General features: G+C 47.6%; 1 protein-coding gene across 2 annotated transcripts in view; it reads left to right on the forward strand.

Annotated features, from left to right (window-relative positions):
- cnbd1 (cyclic nucleotide binding domain containing 1) overlaps window positions 1-26,165 on the forward strand; it is a 427,576-nt gene that overhangs the window by 140,766 nt on the left and 260,645 nt on the right. For both annotated transcript variants that reach the window (XM_072468635.1, XM_072468636.1), the window contains one exon: window positions 2,635-2,745. In XM_072468635.1, coding sequence (XP_072324736.1) covers window positions 2,635-2,745 — 111 coding nt within the window. The remainder of the gene's footprint in view (window positions 1-2,634; window positions 2,746-26,165) is intronic.

Raw genomic sequence — 26,165 nt, forward strand, 5'->3', positions numbered from 1 at the left:
ATTTAGAAAATGCTTTATATTTTTATTCACCATCTTTCACGGGTTTAAAGATGACCTCTCGCTCGACTCCATTCACCACATTTAACCTTGCTGGAGCCAACCCAGAATTTAAAATGAAAATTCCAGCCTCCACTTGCTGGCTCTGCCTGAAGCAGGGCTTGAATTCAACTCAGAGGTGGAATTCTACAACTAAGCTAAAGAGATTTGCTCCAGAAAGAGTATTTGTAGAGTACCGTTCATAACCCCAGCGTGCCCCAAAATGCTTTCCAATGAACCAAGTCGCTAAGTCATTGTTCTAATATAAGCAACAGAGCAGGTGTGGCTTAGATTTTAACACCTCATCTGAAAAACAATACCTGCAACCATGCAGCATTGGTAACAGGAACTGGGCCCCATCTGTGTCAGAAACTCACTTCTGCTGGGAAACCAACTGAAGTTCAAATTTCCAGGGAGTGAGCCTTTAATTGACATGGATAAGGGTTTTCTGTACAATTAAAGCCATTGGTGTGGGAACAGTGGTGGTTCAGGTGAAGTGGTAGACCTATTTATGTACTCAGGGCAACTATCACCGAGGCTGCTGGTTGCCCTGAGGCCGAAATCTAGGATTTGTGCCAAAGCCTTCCATTGCGTCCCAGAGAAGTGGGATGTCACAGGGAAGCCAGAGGCCTGGCACTCATAAGCGAAATGGAGAAAGGTCCTTTTCCTGGAGAGTGGCAGGAAGAGGCTGCCTTTTAGGTAACAGGGATACCTCTACGTTCAACGTCTTGTTCCATTGTCTCCAATTCCTCCTCCTCTTTTGCCTCCTGTTCCTTACCCAATGAGTTGTTCCCTTCGGGACTCAGTGTCTTCAAATTCCGTATCTCTCTGGAGGATCATGTTATGGAGAGTGCAGCAGACCACCAAACCCCTTGTAGGGGGGTATTGGACAAACAAACCAAACCAGATTATTCACCGCACCCAGTGTCCTCTGAGCCTGTGATGCTCCATTGGTTATGAATTTGATGCCCTGTATTGGTGAGGAAGGCATCAGTCACCTGGGTGATGCACTGGTGTGCAGCTGCCAGTGAGATCCTGCAAAGGTCCACATCTGACCCATGAAAGGAGCCAGTGGCATCAAAATTCAAGGCACAGTTACCTTATTTGCTACTGGCATGGCATGAGTGGTGCGAGGTGTGAGTACCACACTGATGAGGGCACAGATGTCTATGACCACCTGCCTGGAGAATCGCTGTCTCCTTCGGCACTGGTTCTTAGTCATGTCCAGAAACCTTTACCTCTGCCTAAAGATCCTCTGCTCAGGGCTGTGTCTCTTTCCTGCCCCTTTTCCCTCTCCTCTGGCTTCTTGGTGCCTGGTGCTCTGCCCTTCCAGTGCAGGCAGCTGCTCTTAATCTCCAATGGGCTTGATTTCTGAGAAATGAATTGAAAATTGCTTATTGTCACAAGTAGGCTTCAAATGAAGTTACTGTGAAAAGCCCCTAGCAGAGCTTCCAGCAGCCTTCCTGGTTCTCAGTCCAAGCAGCCTTGTCCACTGCTTCAGTATCCATGAGATGTCAGACGGAGGGTGACCCCTGGAACTGGCACAGTTCTCAATGCCAACTCCTCCCCTGATGTGTGATGTGCTGCTGCCACTTTTTCTTAAAAGGAGTAAACTGTTTCACCTATGATCAGCATGTAGACTTATGCTCAGAAATCTTTCTGGCCTCCCTGACAAGGTTCACACCTGCAGTCAGCTGGTAGGGGCAGGCAGCAACTAAACGCTGGCATCATCCATCAAATTTAAAAAGGTTCAGTAAGGCAAGCTTTTAACAAGCCCTGAATTACTTTAATTGGCTTCAACAGGAGAGTGGACAAGTTCGCAGGCCCACATTCACCCCAGCCATGTGAAATTTCAGGTGACCAGAATGGAGGTGGGACATCACTATCATCTTTTCTGGTCACCTACCTACTTGAACCTGATTCAAGTCTCAAAAGTCTGACCACAAGTGTCTGGAGTGGCAATTAAACCCAAAACCTTCTCCTGCAGAGGAGGAAATGTGATCACTGAGCCATATTCAAATTATTTTTATGGATTTCTGACATAAAAAATGGGTGGGGCCAGAAAATGCGACGAGCCATTCAAAATGCCATTGGGCTTGGAAGGAAGGTGATCCCGCTAGTGGGGGCGGGGGTGGGGGGGGGGCAATAAAATTCTGGCTAAGAGTTGAAAATGTCTATTCTAGACCATAGAAAGCCTATTTGGTTCTGTGGAAGACCCAGGGCAGATAGCTGAGATGTAGGACAATCTGCAGAAAGTATTTGAAGCTAAAAAAATACAGGTGTATTGCTAGTCAGCAAAAATGTTGTTCTGCTAACATGACATCCGTGGCCATTCTTTGTAGGTCTCCTGAATATAACCTTCAGCCACCGTTATTGAATTTATAAATTTAAAATCAACGGAGTAGACATAAGGCTGGTGATTAATTTGTTCTACATGATTACAGAAATAGCTCTGTACTTGTTTTCTACAAATTATTTCTACTAAATCATTAGTTGTACTTAATTTGAATTCTGTACTGATTGATTGTAAAATGAATTGTTTTGGATCGAATGAATGGAAGTTTCAGCTAAACTGGACTTTATTTGCTCTATTTGCAGGGATAATCCTCACACAACACCAGAGGCCCACCATGAATTCCTGCAGACATATCAAAGTGTATTCATTCAACCAACGAACGTGCTACCCAAGATTCCTGAGCTAATAGTCAAGTGAGAAATGCAAGACAAGCTTGTAAACAGCATCAGTAATTACAAAAATAGAAATATATAATTTTAAAAAGAGTAAATCTCAAATTAAGGCAGGATTGAAACAAATAAGCAGAGAAAGAGTGCTGAAGTATAGGTTTAACTATGTAATGTATAATACACAATATTATATAAATATATACACATATATAAACTGTACCAACCAGGGGCAAGGATGGCAGGATGCTATTGATGGATGAAGAGCAATGTGGGTGGAACATTTTCGGGAGGCTTCTGTCATTTATTGCAAGGGGAGTAGAACATAAAAGTAAGGATATGCTGCTATAGTTGTACAAGGTGTTGGTGAGACCACATCTAGAGTAATGTGTACAATTTTGGTCTCCTATTTAAGAAAGGATATAAATGTGGAATTAAGTGGTTATCCTATGATGAAAGGTTGGACAGGCTGGGCCTGCATTCATTGAAATTTTGGAAGATTGAGATGTTTCTTTTTGGTACATATGAGATCCTAAAGGGACTTGACAAGATGGATGTCAAACTCTCTCCCAAACAAGAATTGATGGAATTTCTTGACACCGAAGATAATCCTCACTGCTTGCCGTTCAATCTGGGAAGAGTTACTCTCAGCTTTGCTGAAGGTTCGAGAAGTCTTTCTTCACCCGATGGCATGATGGCAGAATGTAGCTGCCTTTTCAAGACGAGTAACACAAGTATAGTGTTTCGATAGACCAGTACAAATTCGTTGAGGCTGCAGGATCACTTATTTATTTTGAAAATACGAGTCATAGGTCCGGTTGATTGGAGGTGTTCAAAATACAACTTTATTGCTAAATAGTCACTTTAGTACACTTGCATAAGAACTAAAGTAAAGCTTAGAAATGAAATATACTTAGAAAAGGGTCGAACCCATGGCAAAAAAGCATAAAACATAAAAGCATAAAGAAATCTATTTAAACACAAACAGATTGATGATTCATGAACTCAGGAATGCAGGAATTCAAGAACGAATCCTTGCCAACGAGGTCTTACTTTTAAGGGAATCCATATCTATGGTCTAACCCCTTATTTACTCTCATTGGTTCTAATTCTCAGCTGAGGCTTTCTGATTTGTTCAAACAACTGTCTGTCACTTAGAACATGATTTGTTATCTAAGCATTGGTCATTACTTAAAATTCACTAATGTCCATCAAATTAATTAAATGTCTACGTGCACTCGCCACGTATGCCAATCCTACAAAGATAAGGCTGGGATTCTCCGACCCCGCGCTGGTCTCAGTCCATTCAAGATCTAATTGCTTGCCATTTGAATCAATGCAGGAGCAGATGAGATACCAATGGCAATCTTCGGTACCTGAACCAGCCCATGTGTGTCATGATTGTCAGAAGTTCCTGTGACTTTTTATCCATAACCATCTGCAATAAGCCTGGCTCAGGTCAAGTTTGCTGTATTTTGGCCTTCCACCAATCCTGCAAAACAGGTCCTCAATGTGAGGTAATAGTGTTCAGCACATAGCACTAGATTTATGGTGACTTTAAAGTCCCCACAAATCCTCACGGAGCCATATTTCTTGATGATTGGAACAATAGGTGAGGCCCATTCACTGACTGACAAGTTCTAAAACTACAGTCTTCGCAAGCTGCTCCAAGTCATCTGCCACCTTCGGCCTAATAGCATATGGTACAGGCTGTGCCTTCAAACATTTTGTTTGCCTTCCATTTTCTATTTTTAATTTAACTTCAATGTCCTTCACCTTTCCTTGGATTGCCACCTTGCCATGGTAGAGAGGCTTGAATGTTCCATTGGTAATGCTCTGGGGACACAGCTACAAAGATGTTGGAATTTAAATTCAATAAAAATCTGGAATTAAAAGTCCAATGGCGACCATGAAACCCTTGTTGATTGTTGTAAAAACTCATCTGGTTCACTAATGTCCTTTAGGGAAGGAAATCTGCCATCCTTACTTGGTCTGGCCTACATGTGACTCCAGACCCACAGCAATGTGGTTGGCTCTTCAGTGCCCTCAGGGATGGGCAATAAATGCTGGTCCAGCCAGCGACGCACACATCCCATGAACAAATAAAGAAAAAAAATGGACAAACCATCGACTCCTCTCTGCCATTAAACACTACTAGAAGCAACTGAGGATGAAAAAATAGCTCAGAAAAAAGATCAACGTTGAGTGGCTTCAAGAGCCGAGCATGCTAGTGAGCTTTCAACAATGTCTCCTCCATAATCTCCAAAGTTTTGTCCATTCTAATGGAGTGGAGGTAAACTAGAAAGAGCTGAATACAGCCATCATCTCAAAACTGTAGCGAAACCATCAGCTATAAGGACAGGAAACACCACGACTGGTTCGACGAGAATGACCACACCATTCAGGACCTCATTGACAAGAGGAGAGAAGCTCTCTGGCAAAATGACATAACCGTCAAGGCAAAGAGGAGAGTTGATCAATCAGCCAAGACGGAGGTACAAAGAAGAACTAGGAAAAACAAGAACCAATGGTGTACTGAGAAAGCTAAGGAGCTGTAACTCCTCATTGAGAAGCATGACACTCGAGGCTTCTTCAGTGCTACCAAGACAATATATGGACCCAATAGCCAAGGTCTCAAACTGGTGTGGAGTAAGGACCTTTCCCTCTTGAGAGACAGAGAAAACATCAGCCTTCCTTCAATGGAGAGAACACTTTAAAGAACTCGTAAACCATAATCCGATCATAGATGAGGATGTGTTTGACGGAATCCCCCAACGCCCATCAAAGATGATCTTGGAATCCCACCAATGTGGAAAAAGTCGAAGCCGCCATTAAACATATGAAGAATGGAAAAGTAGCGGATGGGATTCCAGCAGTGATTTAGAAACTTGGAGGAGAAGAGTTCACCCATCTTCTCCAACAGCTGTTGCTGAAAATCTGGGACAGAGAAGAAATTCCTGTTGACCTCAGGGATGCCATCATCGCCACCATCTTCAAGAAAGGAGACAAAGCGGACTGTGGGAATACCGAGGAACATCCCTACTCTCCATCGCTGGGAGGATCATCACCCAAATCCTAGCTTGCCACCTGCTGAAGAAATCCTTCCAGACAGCCAGTGTGGCTTCCAACCAAACCGTGGAACCATGGACATGATTTTCACTGTTCGGCAACTTCAAAAGAAATCCCAGGAGCAACATTAAGCACTCCACATGGTCTTACCAAGGCTTATTGGGAAGTGCTATGGAAGACCCTGTCAAAGACCAGCTATCCAGAGAAATCATCAAGATCTTCTGACTCCTCCACAACAAGATTGTGGGTGACATCCTCACCGATGGAAATAAAACAGAAACCTTTGCGGTCAAGACTGAAGTCAAACAGTGATGTGTAATCACCCCCACTCTTTTTTCCATCTTCACCGCCACCATCCTATACCTTGTCAAGAACAAGCTTCCCAGTGGAGTGGACATCGTCTATAGGATCGACAGAACACTTTTCAAACTCAACCGGTTGAAATCCAAAAAGAAGATGACACTGACATAGCTCGTGGAACTTCAGTATGCAGATGACATCACCATTTCCACTCTCTCAGAAGTGAATCTTCAATCCACACTTGACATATGTGGAATATAGGGTTAACGGTAGAGTTCTTGGCAATGTGGAGGAGCAGAGAGATCTTGGGGTCTATGTTCATACATCTTTGAAAGTTGCCACTCAAGTGGATAGAGCTGTGAAGAAGGCCTATGGTGTGCTCGCGTTCATTAACAGAGGGATTGAATTTAAGAGCCGTGAGGTGATGATGCAGCTGTACAAAACTTTGGTAAGGCCACATTTGGAGTACTGTGTACAGTTCTGGTCGCCTCATTTTAGGAAGGATGTGGAAGCTCTGGAAAAGGTGCAAAGAAGATTTACCAGGATGTTGCCTGGAATGGAGAGTAGGTCTTACGAGGAAAGGTTGAGGGTGCTAGGCCTTTTCTCATTAGAGCGGAGAAGGATGAGGGGCGACTTGATAGAGGTTTATAAGATGATCAGGGGAATAGATAGAGTAGACAGTCAGAGACTTTTTCCCCGGGTGGAACACACCATTACAAGGGGACATAAATTTAAGGTGAAAGGTGGAAGATATAGGAGGGATATCAGAGGTAGGTTCTTTACCCAGAGAGTAGTGGGGGCATGGAATGCACTGCCTGTGGAAGTAGTTGAGTCGGAAACATTAGGGACCTTCAAGCAGCTATTGGATAGGTACATGGATTACGGTAAAATTATATAGTGTAGATTTATTTGTTCTTAAGGGCAGCACGGTAGCATTGTGGATAGCACAATTGCTTCACAGCTCCATGGTCCCAGGTTCGATTCCGGCTTGGGTCATTGTCTGTGCGGAGTCTGCACGTCCTCCCCGTGTCTGCGTGGGTTTCCTCCGGGTGCTCCGGTTTCCTCCCACAGTCCAAAGATGTGCGGGTTAGGTGAATTGGCCAATGATAAATTGCCCTTAATGTCCAAATTGCCCTTGGTGTTGGGTGGAGGTGTTGAGTTTGGGTAGGGTGCTCTTTCCAAGAGCCGGTGCAGACTCAAAGGGCCGAATGGCCTCCTTCTGCACTGTAAATTCTATGATTAATCTAGGACAAAGGTTCGGCACAACATCGTGGGCCGAAGGGCCTGTTCTGTGCTGTATTTTCTATGTTCTATGTTCTATGACACCTTTGGGGAAGCATCCCAAAGAACCAAGGCGGGATTCTCTGTTCTGCCAGACCCATTTTCCAGCACAGCACACCCCAGCCTATAATGGGATTCTCCGTTCCCACAGCCGGCCAACGGGGTTCCCCATTGTGGCCACCCTCCACCATCGGGAAACAAATGGCTGTTGGTGCCCTGCCGGTGAAGCGGAGGATCCAGCCAACGGAAAATCCCACAGCAGGTCTCAGCCTCTACCTGAAGAGGACCAAAATCCTTGTCAACTCGCCCCAGGGCAAGATCCTGGCCGCGATTCTCTGGTCCGGCGCCAGAGTGCCGACGTTGGCGCCAAAATGGGAGTACTTTACTCTGGCACCGGCGCCAGTTCCGAGACCCGATTCTCAGATCCTGGGGGGGCTCCAGCTGCCGGTCCCGGCATCGACCCGGCGCCGTGGGGTCCGTGCATGCGCAGTTGGGCCGGCGCCAACTAGCGCATGCGCACTGGCCGTCATCCCCGCGCTGGGATCCAGGAGCCGGCGCGGAAGAAAAGTGGTTCGCAGCCAGAAAGGCCGGCCTACCGATCAGTGGGGCCCCGATCGCGGGCCAGGCCACTACGGAGGCTCTCCCTGGGGTTGGACCCCCTGCACCCCCCCCCCCCCCCCCCCACAGGCAGCCCCCCCGGACCCTTCAAACCCGAGGTCCCGCCGGCCCAGAGCATGTTAGAATGGCTCCGGTGGGACTCGTATTTTTTCGGACGGCCACTGGGCCGGAGAATCGCAGCGCCGCCGGAGGAGCACAGCTACGGCCGTTTGTGGCGATCTTCCGTGCAGCCCGGCACCATGCGCGTGAAAAAACGGGCGGGAGAATGGCGTCCCGGTGCCGGGTCAGCGTGGCGTGATTCGTGCGGCCCCCCGCCGATTCTCCGGCCCCTCGGGGGATCGGAGAATCGCGCCCCTGACCTCTCTGTTCATCAAGATCAATGGATAAACCCTCCCAGAGTGGAACAATCACATATCTGGGGAGCCACCTCTCCTCTAAGACTGACATCAATGCAAAGATCTAATGTTGTATCCAATCCGTGAATGCCTCATTTGGATGCCTAAAACGTGTGTCTTTGATGACTATGACATCCGTGCTGACACCAAGGTTCTCGTCTACAAGGCAGTTGTCCTTCCAAATCATATATAGCTCAGAAACCTGGACAACGTACAGACGCCACCTCAAGACCCTGGAGAGGTCCAATGAATGCTGCCTGAGACGGATTCTCTGCATCAGCGGGATGGACAGATGTAATAACATCGGTGTCCTTGAAGGAGCCAAGAGTACCAGCATTGAGGTCATGATCATCCGAAAGCAACTCTGCTGGGCTGGTCATGTGCTTATGATGTCAGAGTCCTGACTACCAAAGCTAATTTTCTTTCTCAGCCCAAGGAAGGCTTCCGAACAAGAGGAGGACAAAGGAAGCGCTTCAAAGTCACCCTGAAGGCTTATCTCAAGAAATGCAATGTAGCCATCAATGCCTGGGAGACCTTTGATCAGAAGAGATCTACTTGGATGAACATCCTGATTGAAGGACCACAATTCTTCGAGGACACCCGATGGCAAGACAAGGCCTGAGAAAGGAATATCAGTGACCTAGAGTCCAAGGACCTATCCCACCTCCCGGAAACACCTGTTAAGTGTGCGGTTGAAGATATAGCTCTAGGATCCAGTTCATCTGCCAAGTAAAATCCCACAGAACACATGACCAGAAACATGGGCCGGTATTCTCTGAGCCCCCGCGCTGAATTCACGCTCTGCGCGGGGGCGGAGAATGGAGCCTCAGACCTGCGATCGGGTCCGACACCGGGACGCGATTCTCCGGCGACTGTAGAATTTGCACCAGTCGCGCGCGCGCGGTCGATGCGGCACCGGTCAGGGGCCGTTGAAAGAGTCCCCTGCGGCGATTCTCTGCGGTCGGCCGGCTGAGTTCCCGCCGATGTGGTTCCAGTATGGTTTCACCCAGGGAAGGTCGGACCACGGCCGCGGTGGCCGTCCTAGTGGGGGTCGGGGGGAATCAGACTCCGGGGGGGGGCCTCCACGACGGCCAGGCCCACGATTGGGGACTACCGATTGGCAGGCGCGCGCAATCAGGGCCTATCCTCTTCCTCGCTGGCCCGCTGTGTGGCTCCAGCATGTTGCGCGGGGACTGGCGCGATAATGGCCACCGCGTGCAGGTGCTGACCCGCGGCCGGATGTGCAGGGCCCAGTATCGGCAGCACGAGCTGCGGGGCACACACCAGGGTGCTGGTATCCCTGGATTTTGAAAAAAGTCCGGAGTGATTCGCGCCCGTTTTCCAACAGGCGTGGGGACATAGTCCCATTTTCGGAGAATCCCGGCCACTGAGTTTCTTAGGTGGAGAATCATTCTCGTTAGCGAATGATTACCGAAGAAGAATGTCCTTCAAGCTTCCTAATTCTACTTTGAAAACAACAGTGTCCCTTTTAGAAATTTTTGTGAGGCCTGATTCTCCATTGGCCATCATGTGGACTTCAGCCCAGTTCAGTCGAATCTTCTCCAGCAATGAATGACCCATCAACACTAGGGAGTCTCGCTTCACTACTTGTAAAGACAAATCTGCCGGTTGGCCATTCGGTTGCACACCCACTTCAGTGTGGCCCTTCAGGGGAGCCACTTCTCCGTGCACATCTTTAGCAATATCCTTGATGACCTTAAGGGAATGTGTTGGAGTTTCTCATTGTAGATAGTTTCTGGCACCAGTGAGACTGCTGCACCCGTGTCAACTTCCATCAGAGGCAGACTTACCATGAAACATACAGCGCTGCAGCATCGGGCCCCAGGGGAGGGGGTGCATACTGAGTGGGGCCTGTGTGTTTCACCAAAAGTGTAAGTCTGCCTCTGTCTGAAATCACGGAAATGGTGTTCGGATATTGGCTTTTTTTTAATCAGTCCCCACAGTGATGGAGCTGGTGAGGGGGGGGGGGGGGCGAGCTGCAAAAGGGAGGATTGGAGATAAAACTCTCTCTCTCTGTGCTTCCTAAAACTCAGATTGTTTGTATTGAACCAGAGAACTGCTGATCTACACATATTCAGAATGTGACCCAAAGTCTGCAACAACAAAGACATGCTGGAGGATCCCAAAATAAGAATTAAAACAAAATAATGGCCTGCAGATTGATGAAAAGGCACTTTGAGCACTTATCCGATCTTGCTTTGAGTTCAGATTCCCCAACAATGAGCCCTTTAGTAGTGAAGGTTCCTTTCCAGAAATATTTAACATCTTAGTGAATAATTTGTGAGGATAAGCATCTCGTTGATGGGCAGCAAGGTAGCATTGTGGATAGCACAATTGCTTCACAGCTCCAGGGTCCCAGGTTCGATTCCGGTTTGGGTCACTGTCTGTGCGGAGTCTGCACATCCTCCCCATGTGTGCGTGGGTTTCCTCCGGGTGCTCCGGTTTCCTCCCACAGTCCAAAGATGTGCAGGTTAGGTGGATTGGCCATGATAAATTGCCCTTAATGTCCAGAATTGCCCTTGGTGTTGGGTGGGGTTACTGGGTTACGGGGATAGGGTGGCGGTGTTGACCTTGGATAGGGTGCTCATTACAAGAGCCGGTGCAGACTCGATGAGCCGAATGGCCTCCTTCTGCACTGTAAATTCTATGAATGTTTGCATTCGCCCAGTGTTGTCTACAAGTGAAATCTCATGTAGAACTGGGTACCATTTCTTACTTTGCCAATATATATGTGAAAAGAATACACATAACCGAGATTTTATTTCTTACTTTATGAATATATATGTGAACATAAGAACATTAGAACTAGGAGCAGGAGTAGGCCATCTGGCCCCTCGAGCCTGCTTCGCCATTCAATGAGATCATGGCTGATCTTTTATGGACTCTGCTCCACTTTCCCGCCCGAACACCATAATCCTTTATTCCTTTAGTCTTCAAAAAACTATCTGTCTTTATCTTGAAAACATTTAATGAAGGAGTCTCAACTGCTTCACTGCTCAGGGAATTCCATAAATTCACAACCCTTTGGGTGAAGAAGTTCCTCCTAAACTCAGTCCTAAATCTACTTCTGCTTTCACCCGCCAGTGGAAACAACCTCCCCGCATCTATCCTATCTATTCCCTTCATAATATATGTTTCTATAAGATCCCCTAGCATCCTGTTAAATTCCATCAAGTGAAGTCTTGTGGAGACCATGGCGAAGGCGGAAGGAAAAGAGTGCCCCCACGGCACAGGCCCGCCCGCGGATCGGTAGGCGCTGATCGCAGGCCAGGCCACCGTGGGGGCACCCCTCGGGGCCAGATCGCCCAGCGCCCCCCCCAGGACCCCGGAGCCCGCCTGTGCCGCCTTGTCCCGCCGGTAAGAGAGGTGGTTTGATTCTCGCCGGTGGGACAGGCATTCCAGCAGCGGGACTTCGGCCCATCGCGGGCCGGAGAAGCACCGGGGGGGGGGGGCCCGCCAACCGGCGGGGCGCAATTCCCACCCCCGCTGAATATCCGGTGCCAGAGAATTCGGCAACCGGCGGGGGCGGGATTCACGCCAGCCCCCGGCGATTCTCCGACCCGGCGGGGGGTCGGAGATTCCCGCCCCTTAACTTTCTAATGTTCACGTGCAACAAGGAGTCATATTTTCGTTCACTCTTAAATTTTTATCCAGACTCCCGGCAGCCCGTGGCATCCACGCTCCATATTCCGCAAATGAAATTGCGGAAAAGAACACAAGGAACAGAAGAAGATGGACACTGTGTTAAATGTGAGCAGTTACCTGACTCTGTCAGCTTACTCACACGAGCTTTACGCTTGTGTGGTCAAACATGAGATGCAAGCAAACCTGTTTAAAATAAGCTTCACGAGATTCAGCTGAATCTAATATCATAGAACATAGAAAATACAGCACAGAACAGGCCCTTCGGCCCACGATGTTGTGCCGAACCTTTGTCCTAGATTAATCATAGATTATCATTGAATTTACAGTGCAGAAGGAGGCCACTCGGCCCCCCGAGTCTGCACCGGCTCTTGGAAAGAGCACCACACCCAAACCCAACACCTCCACCCAACACCAAGGGCAATTTGGACATTAAGGGCAATTTATCATTGGCCAATTCACCTAACCCGCACATCTTTGGACTGTGGGAGGAAACCGGAGCACCCGGAGGAAACCCACGCAGACACGGGGAGGACGTGCAGACTCCGCACAGACAATGCCCCAAGCCGGAATCGAACCTGGGACCATGGAGCTGTGAAGCAATTGCGCTATCCACAATGCTACCGTGCTGCCCTTAAGAACAAATAAATCTACACTATATCATTTTACCGTCATCCATGTACCTATCCAATAGCTGCTTGAAGGTACCTAATGTTTCCGACTCAACTGCTTCCACAGGCAGTGCATTCCATGCCCCCACTACTCTCTGGGTAAAGAACCTACCTCTGATATCCCTCCTATATCTTCCACCTTTCACCTTAAATTTATGTCCCCTTGTAATGGTGTGTTCCACCCGGGGAAAAAGTCTCTGACTGTCTACTCTATCTATTCCCCTGATCATCTTATAAACCTCTATCAAGTCGCCCCTCATCCTTCTCCGCTCTAATGAGAAAAGGCCTAGCACCCTCAACCTTTCCTCGTAAGACCTACTCTCCATTCCAGGCAACATCCTGGTAAATCTTCTTTGCACCTTTTCCAGAGCTTCCACATCCTTCCTAAAATGAGGCGACCAGAACTGTACACAGTACTCCAAATGTGGCCTTACCAAAGTTTTGTACAGCTGCATCATCACCTCACGGCTCTTAAATTCAATCCCTCTGTTAATGAACGCGAGCACACCATAGGCCTTCTTCACAGCTCTATCCACTTGAGTGGCAACTTTCAAAGATGTATGAACATAGACCCCAAGATCTCTCTGCTCCTCCACATTGTCAAGAACTCTACCGTTAACCCTATATTCCGCATTTATATTTGTCCTTCCAAAATGGACAACCTCACACTTTTCAGGGTTAAACTCCATCTGCCACTTCTCAGCCCAGCTCTGCATCCTATCTATGTCTCTTTGCAGCCGACAACAGCCCTCCTTACTATCCACAACTCCACCAATCTTCGTATCGTCTGCAAATTTACTGACCCACCCTTCAACTCCCTCATCCAAGTCATTAATGAAAATCACAAACAGCAGAGGACCCAGAACTGATCCCTGCGGTACGCCACTGGTAACTGGGATCCAGGCTGAATATTTGCCATCCACCACCACTCTCTGACTTTTTTCGATTAGCCAGTTCGTTATCCAACTGGCCAAATTTCCCACTATCCCATGCCTCCTTACTTTCTGCATAAGCCTGCCATGGGGAACTTTATCAAATCCCTTACTAAAATCCATGTACACTACATCCACTGCTTTACCTTCATCCACATGCTTGGTCACCTCCTCAAAGAATTCAATAAGATTTGTAAGGCAAGACCTACCCCTCACAAATCCGTGCTGACTATCCCTAATCAAGCAGTGTCTTTCCAGATGCTCAGAAATCCTATCCTTCAGTACCCTTTCCATTACTTTGCCTACCACCGAAGTAAGACTAACTGGCCTGTAATTCCCAGGGTTATCCCTAGTTCCTTTTTTGAACAGGGGCACGACATTCGCCACTCTCCAATCCCCTGGTACCACCCCTGTTGACAGTGAGGACGAAAAGATCATTGCCAACGGCTCTGCAATTTCATCTCTTGCTTCCCATAGAATCCTTGGATATATCCCGTCAGGCCCGGGGGACTTGTCTATCCTCAAGTTTTTCAAAATGCCCAACACATCTTCCTTCCTGACAAGTATTTCCTCGAGCTTACCAATCTGTTTCACACTGTCCTCTCCAACAATATCGCCCCTCTCATTTGTAAATACAGAAGAAAAGTACTCATTCAAGACCTCTCCTATCTCTTCAGACTCAATACACAATCTCCCGCTACTGTCCTTGATCGGACCTACCCTCGCTCTAGTCATTCTCATATTTCTCACATATGTGTAAAAGGCCTTGGGGTTTTCCTTGATCCTACCCGCCAAAGATTGTTCATGCCCTCTCTTAGCTCTCCTAATCCCTTTCTTCAGTTCCCTCCTGGCTATCTTGTATCCCTCCAATGCCCTGTCTGAACCTTGTTTCCTCAGCCTTACATAAGTCACCTTTTTCCTTTTAACAAGACATTCAACCTCTCTTGTCAACCATGGTTCCCTCACTCGACCATCTCTTCCCTGCCTGACAGGGACATACATATCAAGGACACGTAGCACCTGTTCCTTGAACAAGTTCCACATTTCACTTGTGTCCTTCCCTGCCAGCCTATGTTCCCAACTAATGCACTTCAATTCTTGTCTGACAACATCGTATTTACCCTTCCCCCAATTGTAAACCTTGCCCTGTTGCACGTACCTATCCCTCTCATTACTAAAGTGAAAGTCACAGAATTGTGGTCACTATCTCCAAAATACTCCCCCACTAACAAATCTATCACTTGCCCTGGTTCATTACCCAGTACTAAATCCAATATTGCCCCTCCTCTGGTCGGACAATCTACATACTGTGTTAGAAAAGCTTCCTGGACACACTGCACAAACACCACCCCATCCAAACTATTTGATCTAAAGAGTTTCCACTCAATATTTGGGAAGTTAAAGTCGCCCATGACTACTACCCTATGACTTCTGCACCTTTCCAAAATCTGTTTCCCAATCTGTTCCTCCACATCTCTGTTACTATTGGGGGGCCTATAGAAAACTCCTAACAAGGTGACTGCTCCTTTCCTATTTCTGACTTCAACCCATACTACCTCAATAGGGTGATACTCCTCGAACTGCCTTTCTGCAGCTGTTATACTATCTCTAATTAATAATGCCACCCCCCCCACCTCTTTTACCACTCTCCCTAATCTTATTGAAACATCTATAACCAGGGACCTCCAACAACCATTTCTGCCCCTCTTCTATCCAAGTTTCCGTGATGGCCACCACATCGTAGTCCCAAGTACCGATCCATGTCTTTTGTGTTGGCCTGTATTTTACTTAGAAAACACACTTTCGTAATGAATTTTATATTCAGAATGTGACCTATTTGATTTTAAATGGAACGTTTCAAGTTACCAACAGATGGCGGTTTGTCTGTTGGAACCCCTGCCTGTGACTTACACTGTGTTCACACTGATCTGATTACAATTTCAATGAATCAGCACAAATACTACAGTGTATTCATAGAATTTACAGTGTAGCAGGAGGCCATTCGGCCCATCGTATCTACACCAGCCCCTGAAAGAACAGCCGACTGAAGTCCACACCTCCACCCTATCCCCATACACCAGCAACCCACCTAACGTTTTGACACAACTGGGCAATTTAGCATGACCAATTCACCTAACCCGCACATCTTTGGACTGTGGGAAAAAACTGGAGCACCCAGAGGAAACCCACTCAAACACGAGAGAACGTGCAGACTCCTCACAGACAGTGACCAAGCCGGGAATCGAACCCGGGTCCCTGGTGCTGTGAGGCAACAGTGTTAACCACTGTGCTACCATGCTGCCCCTATTTCATTAACCTCAGTGTGGGTATTCTTTTCTGTCCAATACTTCTGCACAAACAATTGGCAACTTTCTAATCATTTCACAAGTATGAGGGAAACTGGCACTGGAAGCAACCGGTTATCTGGCTTCAGCTAGTCTTTCTTGTGAAATTATTTGGCTGGGTCATGGGAGAGAAACGGGAAGGTGATTTGGTGTATGCTTTCCACTGAGTCATTTCTTCGCGCAATCATTCGGCATTTATCCTGAAAACTACTTGATCACGCATCATTGAATCAGAGGCCAAGTTACAGGACTGCACTCTGAGTTTTAAAGCTGTTATGAAACAATCTATTGACTCCCCTCTTAACTGCAGCCTTTTTCTGAACATGTAGCGCTCATAGGTCTCATTCACCTGCTTCTTACAGTGTATATCAAACTTTTGTATCACCGTGTTGGATTTTGTTTTGGCCTCACCAGCAGTAAATTCAGATGAATTATTCAGCTCTGATGCTTGAGGTCCAGCCAAATTTAATAGGAGTGCTATCTTTAATCAGAGGCACTTTCAAGCGCGGAGGCAAAAAGGAAAACTTCAAACTGCTGTTATCAAGTTTTGGTATAGTTTACCATTTGTCCTGAAGTGGTCAGGGTTCTTGAGACCCTCCATCTTCCAATTCATTTTTGATGTAGATTTTCAGAGTTTTGTAGTGTCTTGATTGTTTCTTCAATCTTTTTATGCTAATTTTTACTAATCTAACTGTTGCTTACTTACACCTGGTACCATGTGGTGTTCTTTGTGTTACTTAATTCAGGATGGTTGGCGGAGTGTTCACAAAGACCACAAAATAAGCTTGAACTTAAACAAAGCTATAAATTTATTAACACTACTAACTTGGATTCGACACGTACTTCTAAATAATTTACACAGTTGATTGTTAACATATAAACTACACTCATCTACAACTAATCTTAATACTGGTATAAACTATGATCTGCACTAATTCACACTAATAATACTTCTGACTGTCTCTAGCTAACTTCTGGACTACTCTCACCCACAAGGCTTAGCATCAATGCCTTATGTACTTGTATCTGTAGCTCACACTTGTAGCTACTTTAGACATTTAGTTAACATTTGTAGTTCTTACAGTTATGATAATACCACAGCAAGCACAATGGAGACCTTGATGCAGTAGACCCAGTCGGATTTGTGCTTGGCCTTGCATTTCATGACCACACACTCTGGTGGGCACCATCAGCATATAGGCTACATGGGGAATCCGTACCTTGATTTCTCTCCAGGTGCCCCATCTCCTCCAGCAGTCATGCTAATGCCCTCTGGTATCCACAGGAAGAGGGAAATCTGCCGGATACCTGGGAAACCTCTAGTCAGGACATGTCAAGGGTGTGAAACACTCTGCCTGTGCCCACACCAACTCCAGTGGTAAAAGCCTCCGAGAATGCTTCTGCCCCTGAGCAGGAAACAGTTATGTGTCTGGACCTCTCCAAGGCTTAGGCCCCCAGAGGATGTCTGCCGAGGTCATCACAGGCATCAGGATGTAGCAGTCAGCAGGTTGCTCCACCTGCATCGGTGCAAGACTCGATGGCCCAAATGGCCTCCTTTTGCACTGTAGGTATTCTATGATTACCCCTACTGTGGATGACGGGGCTGCACCAAGGATTGGGTCAGTTGAAAAATATTTCATGTCACTCAGGGTGACGAGTATTCTGTCACTTTGAAAAATTGCACTTTTGAAAACCATTCCATGGGTGTGTGAATTTATTGAGCATAGTTCTGGGTGCAGTGCCAGCAGGCAGTGCTGGTGTCAGTGCCCAGGCAGTGCCCTGGCAGTGCTGGGGGCATTCCTGAGCATGACTGTCTCCCAGCGAGCGATACACTCACCTGAACTCTTATGCAGGGTTCTGCTCGCTAAGTGCATGCCATGGGAGAAAAGTCATAATTCATGTTGGCATGCCCTCATTCCGGTGTGAATGGATAATGTAACGGGTGGATTAACAGGCATGGAGGCTTGAAAAAGAGATGTAAATTTATTTCAATGGGCTTCCTGAGGTTGAACATTGAGATTCCTGTTATGTCATTGGCAGGAAGCGGGGCAATCACAATGGGAAATCAGCCGACGTAAATCGTGTTTTGGGCCTCTTGAGATATTTTGCGCTCCTGTCGCCATTCACACCTGCTCAGGGGCACAAAATCCCCATCATGCACTTTAGGATGAGATCCCTATGCTGATCCACAATTCCTTTGCAATAGTGTTTACATCCTTACATGACATGGGAGGGGTCTAGACTCCACTCACATCGCTTTTCTTCCTTGCTGGATTTTAAGTTGACAGAGTGAGCGCATTAGCAGGATACCCATGACTCCAGCTAAGATCTGATCCTCGTGAGTCATGAGCTGTTAAGGCCCAAGTGTGAGTGCAGGACCCATCCTCTCAGATGGTTCGACTATCTCCTCAGAAGTCACAAAATGGCTTAAAGGGCTAGAGGAGATATGTCCTGATGATCGGTTGGTTTTGCCCCTGGAACCTTTCAGCTATGAGGGTGTCACAGGCAAACCCTCCATGTCTCCCCTGCTCCATGGTATCAACGTGGTCATGTTGTCCCTCAGCAGTCCCCGGGCTTCCTGTATCTCCTTATCTTCCGAGGAGGTCTCCTCCTGCTTTAATTCGCCCTCTGGCAGGGCCTCACCTCTCTGCATAGCCATATCGTGAAGGGCACAGCAAACTGCAATGATGCTGCAAACCTTCTCCAGTAAATATTGCAGAGAGCCACTTAACGCAGTCCAGGCATCTGAATTGCATCTTCAGAAGTCCTATGGTCTGCTCTACGAGGAAACATGTGTTGGTGTGAGCAGAGTTGATGGAATCTGAGGGCAATTCACAGGAGTCATGAGCCAGTGTTTAAGTGAGTAGCACTTATTCCCCAGCCACAATCCCTGCAAACATTCTGGACCCTTGAGGATCGCAGGCACCTAGGTGTAACTGAGGATGCAGGAGTCATTGCAGTTCCCAGGGAACCTTGCATTCACATACAGAATTAGCTTTTGACGGTCACATGACATCCTAGAAGGAATCAAAGCCCTTGCTGGTGGAAAACATTAAGGGCTGCTGCCAGGGAGTATGTGTAGCCACAAGGGTGCAATGTATTGCTTCCTGCATTCTTGGGAACCCAGAGGTAGCTGGAGAGTCTGTGAACCTTTAAGCCTGCCTATCTTTGCTAGTGCAGTTTTCATAATGATGGACTCTTGTGTAAAGGGCATTAGTCACCTCCTGAATGCACCAATATGTTTCTGAAAAGCTGCACGCTTTCTCAGTTGCTCCCTGGAAAGACCAGAGACAAGGAAATTGAATGCTGCTGTCACCTTCACGGCCACTGATGGAGTGAAGCCTCCAAACTCTTGTGGCATCAAGTCTTCACAGAGCATGTGGCAGATCAGATATCTAGACAATCGCAGCCTTGCCCTGCACCACCTCTCACTCATTTGTAGAAAGGATACCCATGGACACCATTTCACTGATGGGATGGCATCATTAATGCAGCTCTTGCCCCTTCACTGTAGCCTTCACTGTCTAAGGCTGATTTCCTGTCTTCCACTATGTAGCGTTTCAAAATTTGACACAAGACTATTGAATTGTCCCTATCATTTTAAAAGCAAAAATTTTGAAATCTGACTTGCTGTTGCTTCCAGGGCAACAGGGTTTGCGTCCTGTTTAATTGACCTGGACCCTGTCCACTGTAGCAGCACCAACAAATGAGTATGCATCCCAAGAAGGAACCCCAAAGCCCAGATTAGCGGTCATCTCACATTTCATCATACCCCTCCGAGACAGAACAGATCTTACTTTCGATTTTGGAAGATGTCATTTTGCCTCGTGCCTGCACGCATCCACTTATAGTAATACATGTGTTATCCCTTAGACCCCCACTTGTTTGTCTGCGTTTCATGCGGCCTTGTCGAGGCCCAGCTTCCCTCCCCTCAGTCTTCCCTCTGCTTTTCATTGTTCATCCTCTTCATCCACCTCCTTGCCCCTCTGTCAACCATTGTGAGTTCTCGCCCTTCTCCCATGCCCCTTCTTGCACAGCCTTCCTTCCACATTGCCCCCCGTGCCTTGGTCAGAGCACCACCCCCTGGCTTCACCACGAACCCAATCCCCATTGAATTTCAGACTTTTGTTGCCATGGCTGCATGAGGACCGCAGCACGGTGCTGTGTAGGTAAAGTCTGGTGGGTTGCACCGGGGCAAAAAATCAACCTCTGTACCCCTCAACCCCAGGAGCAATACTGAACTGACCCAGTGACACAGGCGGGTCCATGGGCCCAGCAGAACCGTGTTGTCCATGTCGACCAGTTCAGCAGGGAGATGGAGGACAGGAACAGGTCTGGTGGATCAGAGGCAATGCAGAACTGCAGCAGATAGGCTTCATTGCTCTCACGTCTAAGTCTCTGACGAACTGAGGGCCACATTGTGCACACCATTTTTAACCAATCGAGTTTCGGACTGGCATAAATTCTCGCTGCCGTGATGCAAGATTGGATGGACTAATGGGATTCTGATGGGCAGCTGTTTGAATGAATATTCATGATTTGCAAATGAATGCAAATTGCAATCATGCTACCAGCCAACAGGAAGACCAACTGGCATTACCCGCCAGTGGGAGAATTGCATCGTGGTTTTACGCCAGTGGGTTCCAACTTGTGGCTTCCAATAGATTTTCCGCTCCAGCCAGCCACCAAACGCGATTGCCATCCTACATCTCAGTCTCATTACCTTGAGCTGCAGGAAATAAAACACTTTAATAAATTTTTTTTAATGGGATATGGACGTCGCTTGTTAGGTCAGTATTTATTGCCCATTCCTAGTTGCCCTTCAGAAGGTGGCGGTGAGTTGACATCTTGCAGTCCTTGAGGTGTAGGTACACCCACTGTGCTGTTAGAGAAGGAGTTCCAGGATGTTGCCCCAGCGTCAGCAAAGGAACGGCGATATATTTCGAAATCAGGGTGGTGAGTGACTTGGAGGGAAACCTCCAGGTGATGGGGCTCCTAGGTATCTGCTGCTGTTGTCCTTCTAGATGGTAGTAGTTTGGAAGGTATTGTCTACACAATCTTGGTGAGTTACTGCAGTACATCTTGGAGATGGTACACGCGGCTGCCACTGTTCATCGGTGGTGGAGGGTGTGAATGTCTGTAGGGGGAGCAATCAAGTGGGCTGCTTTGTCCTGGATGGTGTGGAGCTTCTTGACTGTTGTTGGAGCTGCACTCATCCAGGCAAGTGGAGAGTATTCCATTACACTCCTGACTTGTGCCTTGTAGATGGTGGAGAGGCTTTGAGGGGGTCAGGAGTAAGTTACTCACCATAACAATCCTAGTCTTTGACCTGCCCTTGTAGCCACAATATTAATGTGACTAGTCCAGTTCAGTTTCTGATCACTGGTAACCCCAGGATGTTGATGGTAATAGAAACATAGAAAAATATGAGCAGGAGGAGGCCATTCGGCCCTTCGAGCCTGCTCACCATTCATTATGATCATGGGTGATCATCCAACTCAATAGCCTAATCCTCTTTCCCCCATATCCTTCGATCCCCTTTACCCTAAGTGCTATGTCTAACTGCTTCTTGAAATCATACAATGTTTTGGACTCAACTACTTCCTGTGTTAATGAATTCCACAGGCTCACCACTATCTAGGTGAAGACATTTCTCCTCATCCCTGTCCTAAATGGTCTATCCCCTATCCTCAGACTGTGACTCCTGGGGCAAAATTCTCCATGCTCGGCGCGATGTCCGCCGACCGGCGCCAAAAACGGCGCAAGTCAGTCCGGCATCGCGCCGCCCCAAAGGTGCGAAATCCTCCCCATCCTGACCGGCCGAGCCATAACCTTGAGGGGCTAGGCCCGAGCCGGACTGATTTCCACCCCGCCAGCTGGTGGGAAAGGCCTTTGGTGCCCCGCCAGCGGGCGCGGAAATGACATTGCCGGGCGGCGCATGCGTGGGTGCGTCAGCGGCTGCTCACGGCATCCCCGCGCATGCGCAGTGGAGGGGGTCTCTTCCGCCTCCGCCATGGTGGAGACCATGGCGAAGGCGGAAGGAAAAGTGTGCCCCCACGGCACAGGCCCGCCCACGGATCGGTGGGCCCCGATCGCGGGCCAGGCCACCGTGGGGGCACCCCCAGGGGCCAGATCGCCCTGCACCTCCCCCCCCCCAGGACCCCGGAGCCCGCCCGTGCCGCCTTGTCCCGCCGGTAAGAGAGGTGGTTTAATCCACGCCGGTGGGACAGGCATTCTAGCAGCGGGACTTCGGCCCATCCGGGCCGGAGAATTGCTGGGGGGGTGGGCCCGCCAACCGGTACGGCGCAATTCCCGCCCCCGCCGAATCTCCGATGCCGGAGAATTCAGCAACCGGCGGGGGCGGGATTCACGCCAGCCCCCGGCGATTCTCCGACCTGGCGGGGTGTCGGAGAATCTCGCTCCCGGTTCGGGACACACCCACCATCAGAAACATCCTTCCTGCATTTACCCTGTGCTGTCCTGTTAGAATTTTATTGGTTTTTAATGAGATCCTCCTTCATTCTACTGTACTCCAGCAAATACAATCCTAACTGATTCAATCTCTCCTCGTACGTCAGTCCTGCCACCCTAGGAATCAGTCTGGTAAACCTTCAATGCACTCCCTCTATAGATCGAACATCCTTCCTCAGATAAGGAGACCAAAGCGACACACAATATTCCAGGTGTGGCCTCACCAAGGCCCTGCATAATTTCAGCAAGACATCCCTGCTCCTGTACTCGAATCCTCTCGCAATGAAGGCCAGCATACCATATCCCTTCTTTACCGCCTGCTGCACCTGCATGATTACCTTCAGTAACTGGTGTACGAGGACAAGCAGGTCTTGTTGCACATTCCCCTCTCCTAATTTATGGCCATTTAGATAATAGTCTGCCTTCTTGTTTTTGCTACCTAAGTGGATAACCTAGCATTTATGAAAATTATACTTTATCTGCCATTCATTTGCCCATTCACTTAACTTGTCCAAATCACACTGAACGATCTCTGCATCCTCCTCACAGCTCACTGAATGCCATTGAAGGTCAAGGGGTGGTGGTTAGATCCTCTTTTGTAGGAGATGGTCATTGCCTGACACTTGTGTGGCATGAATGTAACTTGCCACTTGTCAGCTCAAGCCTGAAATATTGTCCAGGTCTTGCTGCATTTGGCCCGAAATATTGTCCGGGTCTTGCTGCATTTGGACAAGGACTGCTTCATAATCTAAGGAGTCACGAATGGTGCTGATCATTGTGCAGCTAGCCGCAAACATCCCCAATTCTGACCTTACGATGGAAGGGAGGTCATTGATGAAGCAGCTGAAGATGGTTGGGCCTAGGATACTACCCTGAGAAGCTTCGGCAGTGATGTCTTGGAGCTGAGATGATCGTCTTCCAACCAGTACAACCATCGTCCTTTGCGCTAGATATGACTCCAAACAGTGGAGAGTTTTCCCCCTGATTCCCATTGACTCAAGTTTAGCTAGGGATCCTTGATGCCATATTCGGTCAAATGCTGCATTGATGTCAAGGGCAGTCACTCTCACCTCACCTCTAGTATTGAGCTCTTTTGTCCATGTTTGAACCAAGGCTTTAATGAGATCAGGAGCTGAGTGACCCTGACGGAGCCCAAACTGAGCACCCATGAGCAAGTTATTGTTTAGAAGGTGCCTCTTGATAGCACAGTTGATGACTCCTTCTATCACTTTGCTGATGATGGAGAATAGACTGATAGGGCGGTAATTGGCAGGTTTGCATTTCTCCTGTTTCTTGTGTACAGGACGCACCTGGGCAACCTTCCACATTGCCGGGTAGATGCCAGTGTTGTAGCTGTACTGAAACAGCTTGGCTAGGGGTATGGCATGTTCTGGAGCATAGGTCTTCAGTACTATTGCCGGGATATTGTCAGGGCCCATATCCTTTGCAGTATCCAATTCCTTCAGTCATTTGTTGATATCATCTGGAGTGAATCATATTGGCTGAAGACTGTCATCGGTGATGCTGGGGACCTCTGGTGGAGATCTAGATGGATCATCCACTCTGCTAACACTAATGTTGTTTAAGCAAGAACAGTAAACTCAATTTTTAAAATATTAATTTATGGTATGTGGACACGTTTGGCACACCAGCAATTAGGAATACGCATTCCTAATTGCCTTTGCGAACGTGGTGGTGAGCAGCTTCTTGAACTGCTGCAGTCCACCTGGTGTAGGTGGACCCATCGTGTTACTTGGAGGGGATTCCAGATTTTCACCCAACAATCAAGAAGGAACGATTTAAGGTTCCAAGTCAGTGAGTGGAACTTGCAGATTGTTTTGTTTCCATGTGTCTGTTTCCCTTGTCCTTCGAGGTGGGACATTTCCTACATTACAACAGTGATTGCACTTCAAGGCTACTTTAATGGCTGTAAAGCAAAGAACAAAGAACAATGCAGCACAGGAACAGGCCCATCGGCCCTCCAAGCCTGCACCGGTCATGATACCAACCTTTGCAAAAACCCTCAGCACTTCCTTGTGCTGTATCGCTCTATACCCATCCTATCCATGTGTTTGTCAAGATCTCTTTTGAACGCCGTTAATGTATCTGCTTCCACAACCTCTCCCGGCAACGCGTTCCAGGCACTCAAGATGCTCTGCGTAAAAATACAGCCTCGCATCAAGTGTATTGAGATGTCTGGTGTTAATGAATGACTGCAAGTCTCTCTTTCATTTATCTTTGGATGAGATCTGGAAAGTGCTGTTGAAGAAGCCTTGGTGAGTCCTGCAAAAGCATCTAATCTCAAACTGTTGCCACTATATGCCGGTGATGGGGTGGTGGGGGGGGGGGGGGGGGGGGGGAATTAACGCGTAAAGTGGTGGATAGGGTGCCAATCAACAGGCTACTTTAGCCAGGATGGCGTTGAGCCTCTTGAGTGTTTTGGGAGTTACACGCATCCAGGCAAGTGGAGAGGGCTTCATTACATTCCTGACTTATGCCTTGTCGCTGGTGGACAGGCTTTCGGGAGTCAGGAGGGGAGTTATTGCTGAATGCCAGCCTTTCACCTGCTTTTGTAGCCACAGTATTTATCTGCCTGGTAAAAGATAAACCTCAATATGTTAATTGTTAGAGATTCATCGATGATTTAACATCAAAGGTAGATGATTTGATTCTAAATTGTTGGAAACCATCCTTCCTTGGAACATTTGTGGTGCAATTGTTACATGTCACTTATCAATCTCAGCCTGAATATTTCCAGGTCTTACTGCATGTGACCACGGACTATTTCAGTATTTGAAGGGCTGTGAATGGTACTGTACACCATGCAATCATCCATCAACATCCACATTAATAACATTATGATGGAGGATAGGTCATTGATGAAGTGTGTAAACAGCAGGACAAATTCTACTTGGCCAATTACGACCCCATCTGTATACACTTGGCCATCAGCAAAGTGATAGAAGGCATCATTGACAGTGCTGTCAGCAATAACCTACCACTGACGTTCAGTTTGGATTCCATCAGGGCCATTCACCCCCTGACCTCATCATAGCCTTGGTCCAACATGAACAAAAGAGCTGAACTCAAGAGGAACTCATTAAGGAGCTCTGGAGCACCTGAGTCAATAGAAATCAGGGGGAAAACTCTACACTGGTTGGAATCATACTTAGCATAAAGGAAGTAGATTATAGTTGTTGGAGGACAATCACCTCAGCCCCAGGACATCGCTGCAGGAGTTCCTCAAGGTAGTGTCCTCGGTCCAACTATCTTCAGCTGCTTCATCAATGAACTTCTCTCCAACATAAGGTCAAAAGTGGGAACGTTCACAGATCTTTGCACAATGTTCAGTTCAGCACCACTTGTGACTCCTCAAATACTGATGCAGTCTATATTAAATCAAGCTATGCCTGAACAATATTCTGGTTTGGGCTGATAAGTGGAAAATAACAAAAGACAGGCAATGCTCATCTCCAACAAGATAGAATCTAATCAGCACCCTTGACATTCAGTGTCATTACCATTGCTGAATCCTCCACTATCAACATCCTGGGGTTACTATTGATGACCAGGCCAGCCATATAAATACTGTGACCACAAGAGCAGGTCAAAGGCTGGGAATTCAGTAGTGAGTAACTCATCTCCTCACCTCCCAATTCTGTTAACCATCTACAACGCTCAAGTTAGGAGTGTAGCCATGTA

This window comes from Scyliorhinus torazame, chromosome 11 (genome assembly GCF_047496885.1).
Source record: "Scyliorhinus torazame isolate Kashiwa2021f chromosome 11, sScyTor2.1, whole genome shotgun sequence".
NCBI classification, from domain to species: Eukaryota; Metazoa; Chordata; class Chondrichthyes; order Carcharhiniformes; family Scyliorhinidae; genus Scyliorhinus; species Scyliorhinus torazame.